The sequence below is a fragment of the Rhodamnia argentea genome, chromosome 1 (assembly GCF_020921035.1).
Source record: "Rhodamnia argentea isolate NSW1041297 chromosome 1, ASM2092103v1, whole genome shotgun sequence".
Classification (NCBI taxonomy): Eukaryota; Viridiplantae; Streptophyta; class Magnoliopsida; order Myrtales; family Myrtaceae; genus Rhodamnia; species Rhodamnia argentea.
In genome coordinates this window covers 27298018-27316028 of record NC_063150.1, presented here as the reverse complement: position 1 = coordinate 27316028, position 18011 = coordinate 27298018, and the positions used below count along the sequence as shown (strand labels likewise).

At 41.7% G+C, this 18011-nt stretch overlaps 3 protein-coding genes and 1 long non-coding RNA gene across 4 annotated transcripts in view; 2 read left to right on the top strand and 2 right to left on the bottom strand.

Moving 5' to 3' along the window:
* The first annotated feature begins 329 nt into the window (after nucleotides 1-329).
* LOC125316742 overlaps nucleotides 330-18011 on the top strand; it is a 25952-nt gene continuing 8270 nt past the window's right edge. The window contains exons 1-2 of the long non-coding RNA XR_007199827.1: nucleotides 330-341; nucleotides 12539-12550. This is a non-coding gene — a long non-coding RNA (uncharacterized LOC125316742). The remainder of the gene's footprint in view (nucleotides 342-12538; nucleotides 12551-18011) is intronic.
* On the bottom strand, nucleotides 1262-2932 carry LOC115751789. The gene is made up of 2 exons (XM_048285905.1): nucleotides 1596-2932; nucleotides 1262-1563 (listed from the first exon to the last, which is right to left on the bottom strand). Exons 1-2 carry the CDS (start codon nucleotides 2745-2747, stop codon nucleotides 1549-1551), a joined length of 1167 nt encoding a protein of 388 aa, XP_048141862.1. The 5' UTR covers nucleotides 2748-2932; the 3' UTR covers nucleotides 1262-1548.
* On the top strand, nucleotides 7326-12231 carry LOC115751761 (zinc finger CCCH domain-containing protein 58). The gene is made up of 7 exons (XM_030689744.2): nucleotides 7326-7850; nucleotides 7993-8147; nucleotides 8458-8523; nucleotides 8714-8833; nucleotides 8926-9240; nucleotides 9319-9636; nucleotides 11247-12231. The coding sequence occupies exons 1-7, from the start codon at nucleotides 7760-7762 to the stop codon at nucleotides 11622-11624; spliced, it is 1443 nt and encodes a 480-aa protein (XP_030545604.2). The 5' UTR covers nucleotides 7326-7759; the 3' UTR covers nucleotides 11625-12231.
* On the bottom strand, nucleotides 14133-15285 carry LOC115751773 (ethylene-responsive transcription factor ERF086). Its single transcript, XM_030689760.2, has one exon. It carries the CDS (start codon nucleotides 15186-15188, stop codon nucleotides 14133-14135), a length of 1056 nt encoding a protein of 351 aa, XP_030545620.2. The 5' UTR covers nucleotides 15189-15285.

Genomic DNA, 18011 nt, shown 5'->3' with positions numbered 1-18011 from the left:
TTGCCTGACTGAGGTACTTGATGGGTGTTGCCTTGGATTTTCTCCTGGATCTTATTCCTAGTGGTGTAAGTGCACTGAATCAAAGCAAACAACTTCTGCTGCTTTTCTCCGCTATTGCAAAGTCACAAATTGTAGAATGGAACTTGGAAACCCCTTTCGTAGTGCGCCTGATGTTGGATTTTGAGTTTCAGGCCCATCTTTTGAAATGTGATTTGGAGCATAAGCAGAGTTATTTGGGACCTTCGTGAATGAATCCGCATGCCTTGGTGGGTATGAAACAGAGTTACATGTCTATTATCTTAGAGGTTCTTAGACTGGTTTTCAGGAATGTTGTCTAGTAAGTACAGGGGTCCAGAAGCCGATGAACCAACATTTTCTGCACAAGCTTGAACGGGGGCTGGGAAAATCAGCTCCGTCGCAAGATGGATGAATAAGTTGCGGCGCTGTATAGCATAGCGCTTCTCCTCTTTTAGCATCTGCTACAAAGACAGGCGTGCATCCAAAATGATTAATGCGGGTAACTTCAATTGGTCCATAGCATCGTAGAACATATCTCTGAGTTGACTGGAGCCCGAGATATCAGGATTGAAACATAGCAAATGGAGTCCCACTTTAAAAAGCTTTCAGTTGAGAAGATTGAGAAACCTCGACACCTCAAGGGTCTTCCTATCTCTTCAGCAGCTAAAATGATTTGATCTTCAAGCAACGTGGTCACAAAACAGGACATGCTTAGCAGCGCCCGCCAGTACGAATAGTCTGAAAGCTCTGAGGAATCCGGGTGATCCTTCTATCAACTGCTCAGCGGATAATTCAGATGCTTTCTACACTGCATGTTCCAGCAGCTTAACAAGGGAAAAGAGGAAACCTTTCTCACTTCTCTGACCAGATAGATGAACATGAATCAGTTGCAGCATTTCCGCCATTATCTTCTCCTCTGGTCCATAGCATCCGGCACACATTGTGTTATGCAAACAACAGTTGAAAAAAGCTCCAGCCTCCTATGAAACGACATCATAGGAAAACCAACATCTGTATCTCAGAAACCTTGTGTTTCCCCATAATTGCACTTTGAGACTCCATAGCCTCGAGGGACAAGTAACTTCAGGTTCAGGATATCAGGGAAGTGTTCAACGCAGCAAAATCCTCAATAGTGACGCATCGAAACATCAGAAATTCAATGGACTAGTATGCGCAGTGACATCCTCATTAAAAGATGCTGTGGATCACTTCTGTTTCAGTACAGAAAACAAGTTTCAACTCATTGATTTAAGAGATGCCGCCAGGCACCGATCACTTCTGTTTCATTTCATTAAATTGCAGGCACAGTTAAAAAATTCCTCTATCAGTAACTGATTAGAAATGGGCTATTCCTCATATATAAGTGAACTTAAAGGAATTACAAAATCAGCAAGCTAGCTACGTAAGTGAATGCAGAGAGAAGGAAGAACCAGGCACGTCCCCGCTAGGCCCAAGCTTCCATCTTTAGTTAAGGGCTTTCACAAAGGAGTATTTTTCCATTGGTTTCATGGTCATCGGAATCATTCAGTTTCACAAAGTACCCAAAGTTCGGATGGTAGAACTAGTACATCCGAACCATTTGCAAGACCGATCTTCTCATTATACAGATCCAACAACTCGGGTGCTTCCCCCAAATTAGCAGTCAGAATCTTCTCCAGGAACAACTTTTCCGACACACCGAGGAATCCACTCAAGCTACGCGTCGTCCTGATCAGACCTTTAGACAGCAGAACACGAAACACCAAACACCAAGGAACAATTCGCTTCTGCAAGCTCATCATCATCATTGTCGGATGCCGCGCCATGTATAGAGGGTCAAGCCCCATCTCATTCACGAAGATGTCCATCACCCCTGTGATTTTACTCTCCGACATCGACATACACCACGGATTCCTCCTAAAAGCAAAGACAATGTCGTCCTCGGACCAACCCCACTTGCCAAAAGCATCGACCTTGCTCCTCCATTTCGACTTGTTCATTCCCCTGATTACCTGCAAAGCCAGTATGAAATTCGTCCTCGAAGGATCGAAACCCATCGCCTTCACCCGACTCACCGCCTCGTTGAACCGCACCTCCGATGTTAACAACGTGCCCGGCTGGAACTGGACTAACCGTCTAATCTTCACCTCAGGCACTCCACAACCCCTCAGAATCGCAATGCTAGGAACAAGCAGCGTTTTAGGGTCACTATACAAAATCTTCGGATTCTTCTTGATGCATGTTTGGGCCTTAGCATCGGATTGAAGCAAACCGCTTATGTATTCAAAAGTGGGTATCAAGTGATTGTCTAGGCTCCTGGTCAGAACCGCCGGAAGAGCAACAACGAGTTTGACCAGCTCTTGATCCGAAATGCCTCTAGAGTGCAAGAAGTCGAGCTTCGTCAAGAGAATATCTGGGCTCGAGACAAGCATCTTGGGGTATCTCCTAAACACGCACGAGATTTGAGTCCGAGACAAACCTCGGTTCCTGAAGACCTCGAGGACCGCATCTGGCCTCGATGGGTTCGCGAATTGCACGATCTTGGAGGCGGAGAGAGCGGATTCCGGAGACAGCCCGCAAGAGTTGATGAGGTAAGAGACCGTGAACGAGTGCGCCTTCTTCGAGGAACTCGAGACCGGCCTGAGCAGCAGTAGGCGGAGAGCTTGAGCTTGAGCTTGAGCTTGTTGTGGAGGAAAGGGAACCGAAGAAGCCCCGAGTCGAAGGAGGGCTTCGCGAGCGAGACGGAGCATGGGCTTTGAATCCGGCGACGGACGGCGAGAACGGGGCACGAGGACGATCTTGATTCTGCTATTTTGACGACGAACCGACCCAGATGTTGTTCCTCGCCCTCCGGTTATGCGTCGTCGTTTTTTGCCCACATCGGCTCATGCCTCGAGCCGGCAAATTTCAAATAGAGTTTCGAGTCTCTCTCGCCTTCTCAAAAGGTCGTACAAGAGGAACTTCGTTTTAAATTCGGGCCTAACTCGCCGACCAACCAAATCTTCGCCCGTCGGCGAGCACGTGCATATCATGTGCTGATTTCCGCGACACGATCAGAGACATACACATTCAAAAGCATTTCTTTCCTTTTGATTTCATCTTCACTGTTCATCATCTTCTTCGTTCTTCCTTATTCCCGAACATTTCAAAATCAAAACAAGCAATTGGCTCACCAGAGAAATATAAAAATGTTTACAAAATATTAAAACGTTATAAAAAATTATTCATGTCGGCGTTGGTTGTGTCAACGTATGATGAATGACGTTCACGTCGGCAATTTCTCGCCAAAACGGCAAAATAAATAGATTCAAAATTGAAGATTTAGGACTAAATTGACAAAAGTACAATAGATTTATAATTTTGTAGATAATTTTTCCCTAGATTTCTTAGTAGTTTTAGTTATATTTGGCTATGTGAAAATCTTTTAATTATGTGTGTTTGCTTTGGCTCTATGAAAATCTTTTAATTATGTGGGTTTGCGTAGTAATGAATGATACGGATTTTTAACTTTGATGTTTCTTTTTCCGAGACCATCGTTTCCAAAAAGTCATAAACCTATTTTACTATACGACGGCTAATTAAGTCATAAACTTTTTAATTTAGTCCTAAACCTTTTAATGATTTTTCAATATAGTCCCTCCAACTAATCCGATCAGAAATCACAATATGGACAAGGGTCTTCCTACGTGGCACGACCACTATTTAACAATTTCATGTCAGAATTAATCAATGGGATTACATGAAAACATATCAAAATGTTTAAGACTAAATTGGCCAAACTGAAGAGTTCATGACTGAATTGATCGCTAAACAATAAGATTTAGGATTAAATTGATCAAATTAAAAAATTTATGCCTGAATTGGTCGCCATACAATAGATTTATTACATTTTAGACGATTTTCCCTACACTTTGCTCCTTAAATGTATTATGTATGTAGTTAGCTTTGCTTCTCTTTGGGTCTAAAATCACGGCCCATTATCAATCGAACCCACAGCCTAAAATCGCACAGGAAATGAACTCGGCCTTTGCCAGAATTCAACCCTGAACGGGCTCGGAGAGGAGTCTTTCATCTTTTGATTCCATTCTACGATCTAATTCCTACACTTTAAATTTCTGGAAGAGTGTGTTTGTTCGAATGGAAGTATTTTTTGAGAATTAATTTTCTGAACTTTCATCCGTTATGCTCGCGAAAATGATTAAGTCAAACGGAAAACACTTGTCGGTTAATGGAAAATTCACGCATATAATTAGAAAAGCGAATTCCTAAATCCAAAGATGCGAAAATATTTTTCGAAATTAATCATCTAAATTTTTTCTAATATTTTTATTATATATTTTTATTTTTCATTTGTTATTTATGATTTTTTTTTTTTCGTTTTCTTTCTTTCTCCGCCGATCGCCTAGCCTCGGCTACGGCCGGCAACCGGCCAATTAAGGAAAACTAACTATTTTCCTGAAAATTGATTTCCTTGAAAGTATTTTCTATTATCATGAAATCTTCCAAAAATCAGAAAACGTCTTCAGTCAAAAATAACGAAATAAAGGAAAACTAATCTAATTAGCGGAGATATTTTCCTTCATCGAGTTATGCAGGAGTCAATTACTGCTAACTGAGAAATGCATAACACCATATGGACGTCATGAAAAACTGTAAATTCAATCGATCAGACGGTAGTAAAGCAATCGAATTAATAGAGATGGTCAACAGTTATCGTTGACGAGTCTTGCTCAGGAAATTGAAATAATACTCGTTCAACCAAAAATGCGTTTGCGCTTCCTTCATAAAGATCATGCAGTTAGTTATTTAACATCCGTGGTCACGTAACAAGACTTCATCCTTTCATAACGATATTTTCAAAGGTTGTCCTTTTCATTTAATGGAAAATTTGATTTTTGTTCCGGTCTGAACGTGGAAGATGATAGACCGAGATATCTCCATTTTGACATCTTCTGTCGGACTTAAGTAAATCCTTAAATTGCTTCGTCTGAGGCCTCGTCCCAATCCCGGGATTCTTTGAACGTAAAATACACAAAGGGTATTCCCCGCCATCGGAAAAGAAAAAAATATGATTGGCAATGGGAAGTGCAGGGCTTGCGAGCACCAACACATAACAAGACTTCGTCCTTTCTAAAAATGTTTTCAAATTGTCCCTTAAAAGTAAAATTCTAGTGGGTTTGGTCTGAACGTGGAAGATGATATCTCCATTTTGACATCTTCTGCATACTAATCGTAAACGAAAGACGTATTAGCATGTGTAATTTTTCATTGATCGAGATTTTCTCCTTTTGCTCCTTGACTTTTCTTTTTCCCCATCCCATTTGTTAGAATATTGACATAATAAGCCATGCCTGATCAAACCATTTAAGCTTTTAAAATAATCAACGGTGATCTTATAAAATCTCACATAGCATTAAAGGAAGAGAACCTTAGTTCAACTCTTCCTGCTCCTTATTTGCCCCCAAACCCCTGCCCTAGTCGCTCCCTCTCTCTATTGTTGTTAATCACACGTACAGGATATAGGGTCTTCGACCATCGATGGCCTCCAAACCCCTACCCAAGTCGCTCCCTCTCTACATTGTTGTTAATTATACGTATAGGATATAGGGTCTTCCATCATCGACGACGTTGAATCTCGAAAAAAAGAAAGAGAGGTCGAGTCGATCGGGAGCAATTAGTTTCTGGTCCGGTCCAATCCCCTCTAAGAACCGGGAACCGTATCGGACCGAACTATGCGTTTCAATGAAACCGCTGGATTATTAGTAGAGGCGAGCAACACGAATTTTAATTTTAATATATAATTAAAATTAAATTTACATTTAAAAACTAAAAAATAACCGGTGGATAATTAAGTTTATATTCAAGTAACAAAATAAATAAATGAAAAATAGTCGGTCGAGTCGGGGTGGTAACTGGAAATCGGATTGAAATTCACCGATTCTAATTTTATGAAATTGAGAACTGGACCAAACCACCTAATTCAATCGGTTCATCTTGCTTACCCCCTAGAGTCGATGTTGAGGCAAGACTCTTGTGTACTCTTGTCTATAGTTCTTGCGAGGGCAGTGGTCGACGGGTGCGTTGCCAAGCTAAGGGTTGAGGAAGGAGAGAGCAGAGTTTTAACATTGGCGATTTGGATTTAGCATCCATGTATTTTTTTTCCTAATATATATTTTTTTTTTTTTGGTCAGAGGCTTGGCTAAGTTGAGCTGATCAAAAGTTGTCTAATTTCTTTTTATATGAATAACATATTCGGACTCTTTAAACTCCTGACCAACTGTCATAAGATCTAGCAATGCCCCACGTTAATAATTATTAAAGATTAATAAAGTGTGCTTGCTTTGGGAAAAAAACTTTGCGATAAAATTAAATGCTTTATGGAAAAAAATTTCAAGAAAATGTTTTCCCGCTTTTCTAGTTAGGGAGTTTGTCTTCCGAACTTTAATCATGCATATTTTCTTTGACCGTAAGTAAAATTTTAGTTGTTAAATCATTTTAAGCAAACCAAATGCGTGAAAATCCGGAGAATTGATTTGAGGAAATTTGTTTCACTCGAGCAAACGCGCTCTAAATTTGTGCTCCTCAAGTGACCCCGAGAGAATGCGTTAATATACCGAGCCGAATCCAGTTTTCGACCGGTGTTTCACAAGATCACGAGTGTTCGATCCATGTTGCGCACACGCGGAAAAGAAAATTACCCTGAGTTGGGAGTAACTTGAGAAGCACTCTACCACAAAAATACACAATGACTATGCCATTAATACAATCTTTCCTTTTGACAAAAAAAAAAAAGGAAAGAAAGAAAGAAGAGAAATACCATCTTTCCTGAAAAGGAAGACAGATCCCTATTCCCCTTTACACTACGGGGCCGCGACCCTCATCGGCGAAATGACGGATCTGTCCAAATATCGGGCCCAGATCTTCGGACACGCAGCCAGAAGACAAGGCCATTTCCGACATTCCACGAGAACCCCCAACCCCCGCCCCCAACCAGAACACCCCAACAGCTCGTTGGTTACCAGTTCTAACTCACAGACTCGTTCGTTAGAAAAACCAAAAAGAGAGAAGCAAAATTTCGATAAAGTAATAATAACCGATCCAGCAGGTCTACTGCTAACTTTTTTTTTATTTTTTAATTTTTTTTTAGGAAACGCCTCCTAAAATTTGGCGCGTACGTAAACCACCGCCACGTCCCCCGCCACCCCAACTCCCCACGCGCGCACGAGTGTGGAAAGATAATAAAAAACGAAGGAAGGGTGTGGGGGGGCCTTCGAAGGAAAAAAGGGAAACCCCGGAAAAGACTCATGAAAAAACTGAAGGGGGGGCAAACACAGCATCAGAGTGATGAGAGAGAGAGAGAGAGAGAGAGAGAGGAACCCACAAAAACCAAAACCAGAACCACCAAAGGAGGGGGAGAGGGCACAGTCCTTGTGTGCTTGAGGAGAGAAGCTGAAGGCTGAAGCAGAGCACAGAACCAGCCAATCCCTCTCTCCTCTCTGTCTCTTTCCGTATTGTCTCTCTGGGTCTCTCTCTGCGGGTCTGTCTGCGTGTGAAAAACAGTAATTCTTGGAGAGAGAGAGAGAGAGAGGGGGGGAGGGGAATTTAAAGGCCACCCGTTTGATCGGAACCATTTGATCGGAACCCATTTCTCGAGCCAGCTGAGGAGCACTTGTGCCACTTAGTGCCGTATTTCTCTCTCTCTCTCTCTGTCTCTCTCTCTGCTGGGTCTGGTTTCTTGAAGATCGTCCTTCGTGTCCGTACAATGGATGGGTACACTGGGGCCCACGAGGGCACGCGGTCGGATCCTTCGCCGGAGTGGCCCGACGACTCGGGGGCCGAGACGGGCCTCGAAGGTGAGCTCTGTCTCCGCTCTGCATTTCGGGTCTCGGAGGGAGGGTGAGAGAGGGAAAAAGTTTGGATTTTTGTGATCGGGGTATGAGTGCGTTGGGAGGATGGGAAATGGGGGTTTGATCCTCGATTGCGACAAAAATGCAGGGCCTATGTGGGAGCTGGAAGTGGGGGGCGGCGGCGAATCCGACCCGGCTTACCCGGAGAGGCCCGATGAAGCCGATTGTATCTACTACCTCAGGACTGGTTATTGCGGGTACGGCGCGAGGTGTCGGTTCAATCATCCCCGTGATCGGAGCCCGGTAACTCTGTTTGGAATTTGCTTTTTGTTGCCATTTATTGTCTTTCAGCTCTGATTTTCGGCTTTCCGACGTGATCACGTGGCTTTGTGAAGCCACTTTGGGGGCGATCTTGTAGTTTGGGGTTATTACTATAATTGATAAGGTGGGATTGTCCATTTTTGTCCAACTTACTAAATTTGATTTTATTGGCGATGGATTTGAAAGTGATCAAAGCATTGTTAGAAGATCTATATGGCTTCGTACAGAGGTGATGACCCTTATAGGTTTGGTGATTGTTGCTATTGAAATGCAGATGTCGAATCCTGCGCAGGTCATAGGAGTGACAAGAGCTGGTGGAGCAGAGTTCCCAGAGCGAGCAGGCCAGCCGATCTGCCAGGTATTCATATACGATCATTTCACTTGTTTAATGTTGCACAACTTAGTTTTCACTAGGAACAATGTTGAAACTCTTTCAGCTCATGCGTTTACAATGTTGAATGATATTTCTTGGTCTTGTTCCAACAGCCTTTCTTCTTCTTCTTCTTCTTCTTCTCATGTCTGACATAGATTATATTTTGTTTTTGCAGTTCTATATGAGGACGGGTACGTGCAAGTTCGGTGCGTCCTGTAAGTACCACCATCCCAGGCATGGGGCTGGTTCCAGTAGTCCTGCACCGCTAAATTACTATGGTTACCCCTTTCGTCCGGTCTGTATTTGAATGCAGCTTAAGATCCTAGTTCTCACATGAGCTGGATTTACTCTCATGCTCACTGAACAGCATCCACGATTGTATGGCAGGGTGAAAAAGAGTGTTCCTACTACGTGAAAACTGGACAATGCAAGTTCGGTGCAACATGTAAATTTCACCATCCACAACCAGCGGGCATACACGTTCATACCCCATCACCGCCACTTCAAGTTGCACCAGCACCTATCCCTGTAGCTGCGCCTTCATCGTATCCAGCAGTGCAATCACCATCTGTCCCACCATCGCAGCAGTACGGGTTAGTCATGGCCAGGTCTCCTTTGGTTCCCTCATATGTTCAAGGCCCTTATGGTCCTATGCTGGTTTCTCCGAGCATGGTTCCATTTCCAAGCTGGAATCCTTATCAGGTTGGTTGATGAAATCCATTTTTCTCTCACTTATGTCAAGATCTAAGCACATTTTAATCAGTTATCTCGCTTGCTTAGGCACCTGTGAGTCCATTAGCCTCTTCCAGTCCTCAAGCTGGTTCAGGATCAAGTTCTGTTTATGGGGTAACGCAGTTGTCTCCTTCTGCACCGGCTTTTCCATGGCCTTATCAACCTTCGCCTTCGTCTCTTGGCCCCTCAGTCAATGGCCGGAGAGAGCAATCATTTCCAGAAAGACCCGGGCAACCTGAATGCCAGCATTACATGAAAACAGGGGACTGTAAATATGGATCGTCATGTAAATACCATCATCCACAGGACATGAATGCGTTGAATGTAAATATTGTTCTTAGCCCCACTGGTCTGCCAATTCGTCCGGTAAGAATCTCATTCCTGCTTTCTGTCTTAGCTGAGATTTCTATGAGAAGTATGGACATAGTTATATTCAAGATTGAGAACAGTTGTGGCTAATGGTGAATCAAGTCTTCTGGATGATTCATTAAGTTTCTTTCTGAAAGAGGAATTGTGGGCATTGAATTAGTGCATACAGATTTGCCAAGTTAGCTATACAAAAAGGAGAGGGAGGAAAAGAAAACATATGTACAAGTCTGAAAGAGGAATTCCTGTTGCACAGTTTTCTTTGGCCTTAGGGCAATTCTTGGTCTACCTATTTCTAGTTGGATCTGTAACTTAATATGCTAGATGCTTTGAGCTCTAAACTAATAAATTTTGTATGGAATAAGATGGATATAATGGTCTTCCTCTAGTAACTACAAAAACATTCTGTGAACCATATAGTGTGTTTAAGTGTAGCTTTAAATCGTTTCTTGTTCCCATGGGTTTTTGCTGCATGTTCAATTATGAAATATTGCTGCATTGACTTATTAAGAGGTATGCTCAACCATCAAATGACATTTCAAAATGAATTATGCTTCAGATAAAGATGGGTAGTTTTGGATCACATATTTTGCCCTGGTCGACTCTTTTGGCCTTTTGAAACTGTTTGAACTGTTCATTGAAGTGCGGATGCCTAGGGAGCTAAAGATGATGGAATTGTTTCCGCTGTATACTTGTGGACAATATGCCATGTTCTTATTTCTGTGTGGCAAATGGACAATATGAAGTAAATTATATATGACCAGTTACACGTTATCGTGTTATATGACATTGAGTATGGGAGATGCTTGCTGCAAGAAATATGTAATTGACTTGCTAGTTTTTGTAACAGTTATAGATGTATGCTCCTTATGAATTTGTCAAGTGCTGTTGAAGGTGCTAACGCTACCGAAAAATATAATGTTCTTCACCTTTTCAATGTCTAATTTGTGATTCTTAGGCGATGAGGACATTTGAAAGGTTTAAACTGTTTGATGATCTTCCATTCAAAGTCACTGGCTCAGCTGCAGTTGCAATTAAGAAGATGCTGTAAATTACTTTATGTAACCAATATTTCAAGGGCTATGGTAATCGTTGTCCAAAATTGCTGTTTCTTTTGTTTAGGAGCTGGGATAGGTACTCCTATTTTGATAGCATATGATTAGGTATTATTCTCACAATAAACCATGGCTACTATTTTGAACGTTGTCTTTGATATCTTTGTAGATCTTTTTGTACTGATTAGTGGAAAGGATGCAACAATCAAAACACATCGGGTACTATATTTTGCGGAAATGTCTTGATTGTTATGGTTTATCTGGGTTTTCCACCCAGGTTGCTAATTGTGGAATAAGCTGCAGGCCACGGCTATTTGACATTATTCTTCTTTTTTCTGCCATTTTTCTTTTGCTTCTTGTCTAGTGTGACCAATTGCTAATTATCTTTTATCTTTTTGCTCCCGTGAGTTCCGATCAAGCTGCATCTGTAATATGTACTGTGTATGTGCCATTTTGTTCATTCACTGCTATTACTTGTCATTGTGCTTATGGCTCTAAAAGTTGCGTATCTACAGTACTTGCAACGGTGAACTTATGTAGCTGTTTCTTTTGCAGGGCGCACCTCCTTGCATGCACTTTGCACGTGGAGAATGCAAATTTGGTCTTGCATGCAAATTTGATCACTCGTTTGCGCCTCTCGGCTACAGTCCCTCGGCGTCTTCTCTCGGAGACATGCCCATCACTCCCTTCCCTGCTGGGTATTCCTTCGGAATGCTCGTTCCGTCATACTCATCTCCAGAGTCGAGGGCCGAAATCATCTTCGGACCCACAGATGATTCTCTGCCCACAAGATCATCTTCAATGACGAGCATGTCGGTTACATCGGTTGGGTCAGCACGTCCAAGTAGTGGGCCTGCGCCCTCCCAAATGCATGATCTGAGTTCCGCAAATCCAGCTAGCTGCAACTCCAAAGAGGGTCATAGCACTGGCTAAAAGAATTGTAGCAGGACTTCTCTGGCTCCTCTCTTTGGCCGACCTTCCACGAAGTGAGAACCGTCACAATTTTCTTATGAGCAATTCATCAGATAGGTGACATTATTTCTTTGTAGCTCTTAGGTCATCTCTCTGCTCATAGGGCCGTACCGTAGTCTAGGTTTTAAATAAGACATGGCCAACCTTCAAAGATAAAGCAAAACCCATCTAGTCATCCACCTTCCCTTGCAAATAACTGCGAAAAGCTTCTGCAGTCAATAGCATACCCACCCGGATTCTACACGTGCTTGTTATTTATATCCGATTCTTTCCCCGAAATGGGAAATTCCGGTCCTTAGGCATTCATTGTGGGAATTGAGTGTGTGCCTATAAGCCTCACCACTGAGGCAACAAGCTTCAAAGTGAAACTCGAGATACGCTTGATCTTTCTAGTTTTCTCTGTTCGTCCTGGGTCCATCTGTCGACCGAGGGCATTGCTGCAATGCAAATTTCTGTAGAGAAAGATGTAACCTTTTGGTTTTGTGCCAATGAAGGATAGACTTGATCCTTTATACTATTTACAATATACTCATACGAGGAATACAATCAAGCTTTGTGATCACTTTACTTTGCGTAGCCTCACAAGATGCATTTTCCTTTATATTTTGATCTATGTTTGTTTCTGTATGTTAACGACATCCTTGTGGCTAGGAGGTTTACTATTCTGCAGATACAGAAATCCTAAAGGGATTATCATTGCCAGTTCTATCTGGCAGAACTCAAATTGACTTCCGGATTTTTAGAGTTACCCATGCAAATAATCCATGTCTACATGTCATGTTCAATCACATTTCCGGCGGTTAAAAAACTTTTGACATTCGGCGGGAATTCGGTCACAGCAGAGATGAACTTGCTCTCCCCTGTGAAGCGGGAAGAAGATTTAACGAGTTCGTCCGTGCCATGGCTGCGATCACGAGCATTCCAACAGAATGTAGCAACTACTTGAAACTAGCGGGTACTCTTGGCGGAATGGGTAGATCCTCTCGCGAACTATGTGAGTTTTGGCGACATGCGATCGACCTTTCCGACCTTTTCGCGAGGAGGGATAACGAGCGTGACGATCTCTCCAAAGAAAGAGATGCGTGCGTGTAGGTCCAACTAGGAGAAGAGGGGGCAGAAAGTTGTCGTGGTCACTATGGTTGAGTTCTAACCAAAAGGAGTTATGTAAATGAGACATGAGTGTACATATCTTCCCGCTCGAAGCAGGTGAGATCTCCCAATGTTCACATTAATTGGCAAATTCCTGATGCGATTGATTATATGTCTACCTAACCATCACATATTGACAGGAATCAGTAGCTAACAATTTTCCCTTTTTTTGGCTGAAAAATCCTGTCTTTCACAACCAAGAAAGCCAAGACATACATCAATCGAATAATCCTCTTGTATGGACATCGGATTTGGACTTGTAGGAGCCAAATCAAAAGTGCGAAAAACTCAATTTTTAAAGGAAGAACAACAAAAACACTGCCTTACTTTTCATGCCTCTACTTTTTTGTAATGCATTTTTCAAGCCTCTAAATAATAGCCAATCATGGAAAGATTGAATTTTAACCCTATTTTTCTCAAGTTTCTCGAAAACCCTCGTCTCTCCGTTCACCACCGTTAGCGACATTATCATCCATCCTCTTTAGCCTTTGATTGTGGTGCAATCCACAACCTTTGTGCACATCATCTCCGATCGCCGCATCTCTCGTTCCAGTGCAGATAGCATTTTCCTAAATGAAGGGACTAAAAACTGATTCATGATGTAAAGTGGGATGTAGAGTCAAAGCTCAAGTTTTGCAAAGATGTACTTTCAAAGTAAAGGTGAGTTTTTGGACTCTGGGTAAAAATCGAAGCATGTTTTTATTTCTTTTGTTTTTGTACTTGCCCAATTTTTAACTTCCTTTTTTTTCCTGGAATTCAGATGAAAGCGTGTAAAGGCGCTACTGAATGAAAAGCACATATGGTCAAAAGCTCATTGTTTGCATGAAGCAAAATGCATGTGCGCACGTTGAGTTCATACAACATTTCAAACCCTTTGAATTTTGTTTGTTGTTGTTTCACTATGCTTTGAAGAAAAGATGTCACCTCAAATGCTAAACAGCCGAAAAGAGAGACTATATGTATCGTGCTTACATGCAAAGATGCTCCATAAACCCTAGCAACTTATATGCAGGATACGAAGCACCAGCCAACCATGTCATAAATCAAACATGGTGGCTGCTGGAGATTTTCCGACGGAAAATATATATCATAAGATGAATGTAATGAGCAATAATTGCATCAAAATAGTCAACAGTCCGATATCTTTTTCCATCAAGCATGGATTACATTAAAGCTTGACGATGATGTGAATTACACGTGCACAGCTACCGAAAGATCCTAAAAAGGAAAAGTCAAATGAGAATTCATGGGACGTAAGAACACGATCAACCTCAAAGCCCGCACACGCTCTTCAAATGACAAAGTCGCATTGCACCTATATCAGTAGAGGGAGTATCCTCCATATTCTACTGAAGCTTCCCCGTAGTAATTTGGCGCAGCTTGAGGAGAGAAGCTGTAGCTACTACTCTCGGCCGCGGTGCGTGAGCTTCCCGCGCACCCCTCTGCGGTCTTCGCGGGCACCGACGGGCCACTGATCACGGAGGCGAGCTCGCCCGAGTCCATCCCCCATGCCGTTTGATCGCTGCTCCAGAGCTCTCCGGCACCAAATATATCACCTCCTGAGTCAGTGACGACATCTTGTGGAAGCGAAAAGTCATCATCCTCAAAGTCTCCCATGAAATTTGAAGCGCTGGAGTAGTTTCTGATAGCATTAGGCTTTGCATTGGGAGGGTCGTCAGCGCTAGCAGGAGGTCTCAAGCAGTTGTCAGGGACAATACAGTTCAGGTAGCCGGAGTTTGAATAATCATCATCTCCCAAGAGGAAGAAGCTGTTACAGTTGCTATCTTGGTTTGCATCAGAGTCATCACATGAGTTGGTGTCAGGACAAGTTTCCTCGTAGGACTGGTGTGGCATCATGGCAGTCTCGTAAGTGCTGGTAGGCTGAGGTGGATTGCTGTGACTGGTGGGTCGGTTCTTTGCTTGACTATTGTTGCTGTTGGCGGCGGCGGCGGTGGTGAAGAAGTGTGAGGAAGGTGTTAGAAGTGCTTGGACCTCAAAGGGGCTAAGAAGAGAGTGAAAGCTATTAGGATTTTGAATTTGGTGATGGGTATCGGAGTAGATGAAGTTGGTCCTTGCTTGTGTGCCTTTCATGGAGAGAGCAGCCCGGTCATAGGCCAGGGCCGCCTCCTGGGCAGTGTCAAAGGTGCCAAGCCAGTGCCTCTCCTTGGTGGCGGGGTCCCGGATCTCCGCCGCGTACCGCCCCCAGGGCCGCCGCCTCACCCCGAGGAACCGACCCGGCTCGGCCTGCTTCCGGCGGCCCCGCCTCTCCCCGGGCTGCGGCGGGGCGGTGTTCCTCTGGAGGATGCAGAAGCCCAGTTGAGCATAGGCTGGCTCAAGGCCTTCTGAGTGTGTCTCTGAGGCCTTGGAGGTGGACATGGACGAAGAGCTTGTAGGATCTTGATCGGTGTCTCTTGGAGTTTTGACTACGGTTTGAACAAAATGGTAGAGAGAGAGAGAGAGAGAGAGGGATGCACTGGAGGAATATACAGCTGAGTTACACTGAAGTCTAGTAAGAGCATGGAGTGGAGAAGAGTTGCACTGAGCTTTTATAAGGACGGGGATGTGATGCCCCATATTAATATATTCTCTTTGAGAGAAGGAAAATGCTTTTTTCTAATGGTATTGTTAGAAGACGATATAATCAAGCTCTGAATTCAATCTTAATACTATTAAATTTCCTCCACCCATCACCCAAAATCTTTTATTCCATTGTTTTGAATCTCACTCACAATTCTTTCAAATTTGCGGATAGCGACTGTGCTAAGGGCTACATTCTGAGATTTATACTCCATTATTGTGTATTTTACATAAAATATATGTAGTTAGAAATAATTGATAATATTGTCGATCATCAAATTAGCAGGTTTTTTGAAAAAAAAAATTAAAAAGACTCTGTTTCGTGAATTACATAACTTATAGATTTAACCACAATAAAATCAAGATTGATAAAATTATGTGCTCTCTGATGAAGTTTAATGTAAGTCTCACTGTATCTTGATATGTGACTGATACGACTGAAAGGTTTTTTTTCCTTTATTTTTTAAGATTGAAGAAACGGACGTGTCGACACGTCATTTGTTGGAAATCTTTCCCCTTTTCCACCCACTGCAAGTTCTCTTCTTTTCTTCCGCCTTCTTCAATCAAATCCTCGGGCATTGAATTATCATAACTTGTATTTAGACGTATGGACAGACTTTAGAATTCCCTTAATATTTCTCAGTTTCTGCCTCGAAAGATTTTATAAGACCACAATCAACTTCTCTAAAAATTTAAGCTTATAGAAAAAAATGTGATTTAATATTTATATATTTCAATAGTACTTTTTAGGTTAAACACGACTGGAGTTAGAACCTCTCACATTGGTCTACATAAGGATAATTATCTAAAACTTGGTAAGGCACCCTAAGATATATGCAGACTATAAGTAAATTTCACGACGCGTCGTCTTTTCTCATGATATGTAAAAATCGTATCTCGAAAAATAAATATTGACTTATTAAATATACTTAATAAGTGCGCTTGTGCGATGCTTGCGTCGTATATTTAAACAGAGAATACCCATTTGCGGATTCAGTTGTTGAAATTCTAAGCCGGCTGCAATTTTTATATATTTAGTACAACATTCTCTCACTCATATGAATAATCATTTGAAGATTAGATAAGATAACAGCTAAAATGTTGAAAGGAGCTGGTTAATGAAAAGTCAATGTACTCATATTCAAGATGAATCTTGGGTAGATAAAAGCCAGGACAAGGAAAAAATTGGAACATGACATGAATTTTTTGTCCACATTCTCCTTGAGAGCATCAAACTTTTGAAATTTCCAACATACTGAAGTCGGTACAGCATCATATTTAGTATTTACTTCTTCATGTTGCCCATGTAGAATCCGCATTTCGTGCACAGAATTTCCCTCAGTCACCCCCTTAAGACATCTTTGTTTGCTTCAGGATTTTCAAAGGGAGCAGTTGAGATAATCTCCAACCAAGACAAAGTATAATCATATTTTTCTATGACATTAAGAAACTTCCTTTTTCTGGACCTCCTCTTGTCCTGTGTCATTGAAATTGGAAACAAACCCCACATCAAATTACAAAACAAAAACAAGTTCCTTTTTCAAAGTGGGGGTCCAAGAAGTCAAAGCTCTAGTGCTGTTTCATTTGTTTTCTTACGGAATTTATCCATGGATGTTTCACAATAAACGAGAATAAGTAGTTGTTTAATGTGCTGATTTTTGTTTATTCCATGCCTTAAAAATGTTGTCATTGGAAGCTAAAATCTTTAGCATTTTTTAAGAATGTGTGAGAGAGCTTAGCAAAAGTCTTTTGCTTAGTCTGGTCCTACCTAAAAAATTCCATGGAAAAGGACATTTTCTAGCACAAAAAAAGAGGAGAAAATTTGAAGGTTTTCAGTGTAAACCTTCTCGACGTTTCAACGACAATCGTAGCATATCAAAACTATTCACATATGAGAATTATTACATGAATGTAAGTACATACTAAACTAAATCTGTACCGTCGAAATTAGTGATCCCATGTGGACCCCACTCGGGTTCCACATGGACCTTATATAATCTTTTCGGTGAAATATCATCTTGTGTATCCTTGGTTACTTAACCCCCTCCCCTCTTTTGATTACTTAGAGTCCATCCATTTCCCTTGCTGAATAATTGTGATAGCATCTTTAATTAAGTTCCATAATGATAGTTCTCAAGAGAGAATACTTCATGTCTTTTGGAACTGCTATTTTTTCATATGCACGTGATCTTCTTTCACCTTTGAGCTCAAGTTTGTACATTGGAATTTGTATATAGCAATTTTCACGTAACAATTACCGCCATTTTTCCTCATTTTTCTAAAAAGTGAGGAGATAAAAAATTAAATGTTGGGGGAAAATGATGATGATAGTTCTCACTTCTCAAGAACAGATGCTAGGTGCGAGAAAATTTTATCACCATTACATTTCCCAAAACTGATGCTTTTGATTGTCATATAATTTTCTTTTTCTTTTCTATTTCTTTAAATTTTATAATATACAATCAAAAGAGAGGGGTCAGCTTATTTGAACTTGATCATAATAAAAGGAGCAGAAAAGGGCTATAGTCAAAAAGAGCAATCAAAGCTCAAGAAAATTATCTTTTTTTTCAAAAGCAAATGTGGATTAAACTGCCCAAACAAGAGGCAATTAGTGGGGCACTC

Excerpts from the sequence above, each read along its gene's own strand:
- LOC115751789 (XM_048285905.1), bottom strand. The coding sequence starts at position 2,747 with ATGCTCCGTCTCGCTCGCGAAGCCCTCCTTCGACTCGGGGCTTCTTCG.
- LOC115751761 (XM_030689744.2), top strand. The coding sequence starts at position 7,760 with ATGGATGGGTACACTGGGGCCCACGAGGGCACGCGGTCGGATCCTTCG. Across the intron at positions 8,148-8,457 it reads ATCCCCGTGATCGGAGCCCG|GTCATAGGAGTGACAAGAGC; the intron begins GTAACTCTGTTT and ends AATCCTGCGCAG. Across the intron at positions 9,637-11,246 it reads CTGGTCTGCCAATTCGTCCG|GGCGCACCTCCTTGCATGCA; the intron begins GTAAGAATCTCA and ends TTTCTTTTGCAG.
- LOC115751773 (XM_030689760.2), bottom strand. The coding sequence starts at position 15,188 with ATGTCCACCTCCAAGGCCTCAGAGACACACTCAGAAGGCCTTGAGCCA.